General features: G+C 34.2%; 1 protein-coding gene across 1 annotated transcript; it reads right to left on the minus strand.

Moving 5' to 3' along the window:
* Positions 1–6,702: 6,702 nt before the first annotated feature.
* LOC146955066 (uncharacterized) lies at positions 6,703–7,095 on the minus strand. Its single transcript, XM_085747511.1, has one exon. It carries the CDS (start codon positions 7,093–7,095, stop codon positions 6,703–6,705), a length of 393 nt encoding a protein of 130 aa, XP_085603637.1.
* Between the last annotated feature and the right edge of the window lie 1,105 nt (positions 7,096–8,200).

The following is an 8,200-nucleotide window of genomic DNA, read 5'->3' on the forward strand; positions in this document are numbered from 1 at the left end:
TTTCATGTCAAACTAAAACCATTAGAAAGCTAACTCAAATATCTACAACTTTTATGTTTACACCGAAAGCTAATTCAGCATAGAAAGGGGTGAAAAAGACACAAGAACGCAACAATCGAAGTTCTGACAGCACGCAACGAAAACACAACAAGCAGTCACCCATGAGGGGCTGCCTTGCTGCACCCAGGCGTGGAAAACTGCGCCCAGGCGTGGGAAGGCAGTAGCCACCTGCGCTGCAGCTCTGTGCAGTCCCATTTTTTTCGGTTTCACCGTTTCGCGCATAAAATTCAAACCGTTAAGCGGATTTCAGTGCCGTTTTTGGCTACACGCTCCTGACATTTCCCTCTATCATAATCTACAGAAACATTCAATTTTCCACCACTCAAAAAAAAATCGATTTCCCAACCTCCCATAATCACTTGTCTGTAGAACATTCAGACACCGACGTTTCAATCGAAAGTCCCAATTTTCAATCCTTGATTACCCAAAATACGTTTCAACAGAAGTTTCAGGTTCAATTAGGCAATATAGCAATCAAATAACATAGAAACATGCATCAACAACACAATTCATCATATTATAGCAATTAACCTAAAACTTTCTAACCCTAATACCAAAAGACCACAATCATCAAAAATCAGAATTATACATATTATTAGTGAAAGGAATCCCACCCTTACCTTATCTCAGCAAATTCTACAGCAAAAATGGTTGGATTCTCTCTTCCTAGCTCTTTTCCTAGCTTCCTCTTCCTTCTCTCAAAACCAGTTTCTAAAGTTTTTACGTGAAAATGTTTCTGCCTCCTTTTCTTTCTTTTTTTCTCCCAAAAACTATAACCTCCCCTCTTTTCATTTAACTCCCACTAAACTCACATAATTACTATTTAATTCCCTTTAATTAAAATAAATAATAATTCTATATTATTTCTATTTCTCATATTATTTCCTCAAATAATAAAACAATATTCATTCAAATAAAACACAACTCCATAAATCATATAATAAAATAGAATTACACCATATATCACATAAAATCACACAAAACATATATTTCACATGAAATCACACACACACACACACACACACACACACACACACACACACAGATATATATATATATATATATATATATATATATCAGATAAAGTCATATAAAAATATTCACACGTCTACTAAAAATAATTAAATAAAAATGGGGCGTTATAGAGCGAACGAGACCGGTTCAAACGAACCCCTAACGTCTCCTTGCACATTCTGCACGTTCCCGCAATAAACTCTCTGGAGGTTACACTTCCCACAGTTTCGTAACCGCCAGAGCCAAGTGTGCCACTACAACGGCTCTGCAGCCCTCCACCTCTATAAATAGGGGACTCAATGCAGTCCCCAAGGTAGAATCTCTCTCTCCCTCTAAATCCTCACTCTCTGATCTCTACTGACTTGAGCGTCGGAGTGCCTGCAGGTACACACCCCCCATCCGCTCCAAGAAGCATTCTGACGCATTCCACCACCGTCACAACCACCGCATTCAAAGCACCGGCAGTCACCTTCTGATTAGGAACGATCAATCATCTTCATCTTCTTCCTTTGAATTTTCATCATCTTCATTAAATCAAAAAAAATTCTACACAAATATATCTCAAATATCATGAATTAATGTTTGCATTCACCTCAAATCTTCTTTTAAACACAAAAATTAAATCCCTATAGAGAAAGAGATTTAGTTTCATAAAAAAAAGATTTAGTTATATAAATTGTCACACCGTATATTATTATTATTATTATTATTATTATTATTATTATTATTATCATCATCATCATCATCATCATCATCATCATCATCATCATCTAACTTAATATTCAAACCTGGCATAAAAATAACCCCAAAATTGAGAGCAGCTTTGCACATCAATTTTGTTGTTTCCATAACAATCTTAACTTTCGTAAAGCCTAACCCTTCCGTCAGTGACTAAGCCTCCACCATCCGCCTTGCAACATTTGTGAAATTAAGATTTTGATTTTTGTGTTTAAAAGAAGATTTGAGGTGAATATAACATTAATTCATGATATTTGGAGATATATTTTAGTAGAATTTTTTTTTCATTTAAAGAAGATGATGAAGATTCAAAGGAAGAAGATGAAGATGATGAACATCTTCATAATATTTCTGGATTTTTTTTTCAATTTTAATAAAAATATATTTTTAAAAATAAAATTATGTATTTTTTAATAAAAAAATGAGAAAAAAGATGTATATGTGCTTTTAAGAGAGTTAAAGGACCTAAACCGAAAAAAATAAATATAAAGGACTAAAGTGTTACAAATAAATAAGATAAAGGACCCCAAATGTAATCTTGCCTTAATTATATTTAGGTGTTCAATCTTAATTAATTTACAATATAGGCCTGGCTTAGAACAATTAAAATTTCATATCAAATTTCTTTCATCTGAATGTCCTTAAATTTATCAGTTACATTCATAAAATTTCTTCTTCCGATTTTGATTGTTCAATTTTGTCATTCCAAACTGCCGCAGTTTTCAATTTTCGTGAGAATCGTTGTCGTTCGATTGATTCCAAATATCGTGAGAACTGTCGTTATTTCCAGAACCACGTCAGGTATGGAGACTTGATTTTTCTTTTTGATTTGATTTTTCTTGGTTGTGATGTAGTTAATTATAACAATTGAGTAAGTCATCGCTAGCAGGTGTTACTGCTGTGATGTTGTGGGAGTTTGCTAGCATTTTTTCTGGTTACTGCTGAAATGGTTATGTCATGAGGCTTTTGTTCTTTTGTAAGGACTTAAAGGCTTTGGCTGATAGTGAGGCAGGTCTATGCGTGTTAGCGGATTTTATTAGGTTGGCTGCTTAAATAAAAAAAAATCAAGTCACGATACCTGACGCGGTTCTAGAAACAACGACAATTCTCACTATAATTGGAAACTGCGACAGTTTGGAACGACAAAATTGAACAATCAAAATGGGAAGAAGAATGAAAAAGAAACAAGAATTGATCAATAGGGAAGAATAAAGAAGAAGAAATTTGAATGAAGGAGATGTTTTTTGTAACGCCCTATTTCTATTAAAGCGATAAAACACGCGAATAAAACATTTATTCAAGAAATAGACGTAGCGTCTTCAACAAAAATTCCAACAACATGCATTTATAAAAATTCTCAACAGTCGCAGCGGATATAAATCATACATCACCAAGTATACATGTCATAAGATCAACATACATCCATAAATAAAATCTCCAAAACCCGACAAATGGGCAAAATCTCCATAACATAAATAAGTCCAGAATATCATAAAACCAACACCTAATCAGAGCCTAATCTAAGACTCTAAAGAACCGATAACAGAGATTAGCTCCCGCTATCCAAGCAATCACCAAGCAACTCACCGAAAGAAAACTAGTCCCGCACTTCGTCTACCCATTCATACAAACAGGTAGGCGGTCAAAACCACTTGGGGTAAGCTTCACATCAATCATAATCAACATAAATAATTGAAAGGATAAGCATTGAATTAAACTTCAATTAATTACACATTAGATAATCCAACTTTAACGACATACATAATTTCAAAACATCATGAATTTATGATTCCCCAATCTCATTCAAGTACCAATCACATTCAATCACCAAACACATGTACACATAAAACACATGTAAGAATGCATTATACGCCTATACATGACACCTAAATGCATGCGGTACCATCACCAACAAAGGTCGTCGCCTTAAGATGCCAACAGAACATCTTATCCATTTAACACAGAGTATTCAAATCACACCATTGGATATAAACATCCTAATCTCCATCAGTCATGCATGCATGAACATGTGACTCGACAACAAGTGCATATGTTCACACAAACAATTCACCAACACCAATATCATATATGCATCCACTAACATATATGCATTTCCTTGACATCAAATATATTTAACATATATGCATTATCAAACAACATCACCATCAATCAACATATATGCATTGCTCATCATCAATTATATCATATAATTCGATAACTTCATTCCGTTTATCACAATTCAAGTAAGGAAGGAATTACAACCCATTATGAAAAACATCATATTCGACACCTAGCAATCGTTCATATATCCACATATAATCATATCAAGTTATCCACAAAAGATTTTCCAAGTATTTGGCCTTAAAGATTATATTCGACAAAGTTCGTCTATCATTTTGCAACTTTAAGATAATTGAAGTAATTGAACCAAAGCTAAGTAAACAAATTCTAATGCCTCAACTATGCATACACTTAGTCCACATATAAGTGCAGTTGAGTATGCACGTACGTTTCACCGGCTAAATACGACAAAATCATGAGAATCATAAAGTTCGTCTCTCTTTATCACTTTCCAATAAAATTCCATTTTCAAAAACGAAACAAGTTAAAACTCAATGAAACCAATCACCACCATTTTTTAGAAATCGGACAATTATATACAACCTTAATCCTACTACATTCCCTTGAGAAAACAAGTTTCAGAAAAATCGACGTTCTTGGACGATTTTCAAAAGTTAAGTTCAAGATCACAAATCAAGTCCAATCTCATCTATGAGATGTTCCGGTAGGTTTAAGAGTATAAACAGTAGTTAAACAAGTTGAAAGAAGTGTTTTGCAAAGCTTGGATTGGTCCCCAAAAGCCTATAACGAAAATCAAAAGGGTGCTGAAACTGGGCTAGTTCGCTTAAGCGACCAAGTTCCAGTAACTTACTGTGGTTGTTCGCTTACAGCTCGCTTAAGCAAACAAGCTCCAGTAACTTACTGTGACTGTTCGCTTAAGCGAACAGTCATCAGTTTCTGCACAAAACTCTCGGGTTCTAACCCTTTTTCACCCAAAATCCCCAATTTTGATCTCCCAACACCCAAATATGTTTCCAAAGATTGTTTACAGGTTCATGAACTCAAAAGGGCTTTCAAAAACACATGAAACATGAAAACAAATGCCATTTTAACATAATTCTCCAAATCAACCCATTTCCACAAAAACAACAACAACCTCTTAAATCACATCACAAATCCACGATCATGAACACTCAAGTCATGAATCATCAACAACAATATCTCCTAACAACAACAACATCATTTAAACATGAATTCCACCACAAATCAACAACAACATGGCATAATTCAACAATTGGAGTTCAATTCACAATATACCCATTTATACATATTACGAACATGCAATTTCATCATCAACATTTCAATTATGAACAATTTCATATCCTCAAACATATCACAAAAACTAGAGCACGAATTTCAACAAATAAGCTCACAATAATCACTTATCCAAAATAAGCACTTATGCAAAGAATTAGAAAAAGATTACAACCATGTGATTATGATTGAAATCTAACTCTCTTACCTTAATTCTTCATAAATCTAAGCTAATGCTTCACTTTAGCTCCAAACCCCTTGAGATTCTACTCTCCTCTTGCTTCCCAAAGTCTTCTCTCTTCAAAACCCTCTCTCAAGCTCCTTCTCTCTCTACCTCTCAAAATGTTTTTATGAAATGAATGAAATGACACTATGTGACCTAATTTCCTCAAAGACTAATGTTTAAATAGGCTCACTACGATTGGGCTTAACCCTTAATGTCTTAATGGGCTCCATTCACTCATTAACCAATTCAAAATGTTTCTACTCACTTAACGGTAAAAATAGTAGTAACGATCACTTACCGGTTATAAAATAAATTACTACAACCCACTAGTAACTTAATAAAATAATAATGGCTCTCATCTAAGCATCAAAATAATCCTCGCCAAAATTACTAATTACCCTTACTCACAAAATGACCAAAATACCCCTAAGTCCAAAATGATTATAATACTCTTCTAATACCGAAATCTACTAATCTCAACCCAAAATACACACAGGGACAATTAATCACATATAATCACATATAAACACATATTAAAATAATTAAAAACAATTCTACGAAAATCAGGTTGTTACATTTTTGTTCTCACGTTCGGGGATTCTGGAATGGAAGAAATTTTATGAATGTAAGTGATGAATTTAAGGACATCCAGATGAAAGAAATTTGATGTAAAATTTTATTTGTTATAAGTCTTGTAGTGTATTAATTAAGATTGAACACCTTAATATAATTAAATAAAAATTAAAAGTATTAAAAGTTAACTTATGATTAAGATTAACTCTTTTATTTTTAGAAAAAATTGACTCATTTATCTGACATTTAATGTTGCCTATATATATTATATTTTGATTGGTTGATATCATGAGAGGGTAATTACTCCCTAAACAAAAGAGGGTAACGTAGGTCTCACCTTCTTGCTAGCATACACACTCCCTTTTCTCAATCGAAAAACAAATTTTATTAAAAAAAAAAAAAACTCTCACGGGGACAACAAACTTGAATTTTCCTCATATAATAAAAATTATATTGACGGTTCAACAAAATCATATTGAATAAAATTTGAAGTCCAACACATGAAAATCCTAGCTGCTATAATTCCTCACTCTCAAGCCAAATCATCAAGCGTCATCTACGATTTTTATGTTTGTAGGTAACCCTAATACTTTTTCCATGATTTTCAGCATGTTTTGTTTTATCACCATTTGTTACTTTGTATTTTGAAGCAAAGTTAAATTTTTTTTTTGGTTACATGAGAAAAAGGCAAAAACAAAAACATAAAAAAAAAGAGACTACTGGCCGCGATGATAAGCAACACCCATACTGTCCGCTGTCAGCAACAAACGAAGTTCAGTCGAAGGATCAGACACAATCAATAGATCACTCGAAGACCTTGTTCCAAGCTTTGCTAAAAAGTCAGCACACATATTACCCTCCCTGAGAGTGTGACATAAATTAAAAGTCCAATCCTTAGCCTTGTGCTTTCTGATAATAGCTATCTCATTACCATAATGGTGAGTGGAAACATCTGCATGTTGGATGAGATGGATAGTATGCATGGAATCAGTGTAACAAATAATATCTCTTAGACCTTCCTCCCAACATATTTGAATCCCATGCATTAATGCCAAAATTTCGGCGTGAAGAATATTCGAGTAGCTAATATTACCGTGAAAACCACGCATGAATTGCCCATCGGAGTCTCTAATTAACCCACCAAATCATGCCATCCCTGGGTTTGTTTGAGCACTACCATCCACATTAAGAATATATGATCTAGAAGGACCTTTATGCCAAGAAATAAGTTGAGGCTGAATACTAGTAATCTTTTTATGCATATTGTTGAAAGCTTGAGTAACATCACGGGTCATTACCTTGATTTTTGACAAAGAAGCCATCAAAGGCATGTTTATATCATCAAAGATCTTTGCATTTCTAGCACACCATATAGTCCACATGGTAATAGGTATCACAATGCCAAGTTTGTCAACATTGTCGTGGGACCACATGAATATTGAGTTATTATCCTCAGGTAAACTGAAGTGAGGACCCACAATCAAGTTCCATATAGCTTTTGCCCGATTACAATTAAACAAACAATGAATCAAGGTCTCAGGTTCATTATCACAAATAGGACATATGGAGTCTAATGCAATACCTCTATGATTCAGGATAGTTCGTGTGGGACAAGCTCTAGGTAATAGAGGAACAAGCTCTTCATCGTTCAACCAACTATATGCAGATTTAGCCGAGTAGACATCAGAGGTACAATTATTCCAAATCCAGTTATCATTGACATCATCTACTAGATTAGCTATGGTTTCTAAAATATTGCTTCGGACATCTTGGGGCAACATAGTATAAACATTTTGTAGGTTACCTCCACCAATAGTAATAATATCTCGAATTTGAAGGTCAATATCTTGCATATGAACGAATGGCACAAGATGACATAGGGGATCTTTTAGCAACCCTGGTTCGTACCACACACTAGTGGTACCATTTCCAAATTTGAAATGAAAACCATCCTCTAAAACTTTAAGTGTTTTTACAATGGCATTCCAAATAGGTGAGCCCCTACTATTTCTTGCAAGGAAAATGTTAGATCCCTGAAGGTACTTTGCTGAAAGAATTTGAGACCATAAATGATTACTAGGCTTAAGCATATCCCACACCAGTTTACCAAGCAACGCAATGTTTTGTTTCCTTGCAATTCTCACTCCAAGGCCCCCATTCTTCTTGGCTTTAGTAATTTTTTCCCAGCCAACCATATGCATACCTTTATTTATG

Source organism: Medicago sativa, chromosome 1 (assembly GCF_051527215.1).
Source record: "Medicago sativa cultivar Bolivia chromosome 1, Bolivia_mono, whole genome shotgun sequence".
NCBI classification, from domain to species: Eukaryota; Viridiplantae; Streptophyta; class Magnoliopsida; order Fabales; family Fabaceae; genus Medicago; species Medicago sativa.

Bases quoted from the DNA above. Each gene is read 5' to 3' on its own strand.
- LOC146955066 (XM_085747511.1), bottom strand. From the start codon at position 7,095: ATGCGTGGTTTTCACGGTAATATTAGCTACTCGAATATTCTTCACGCC.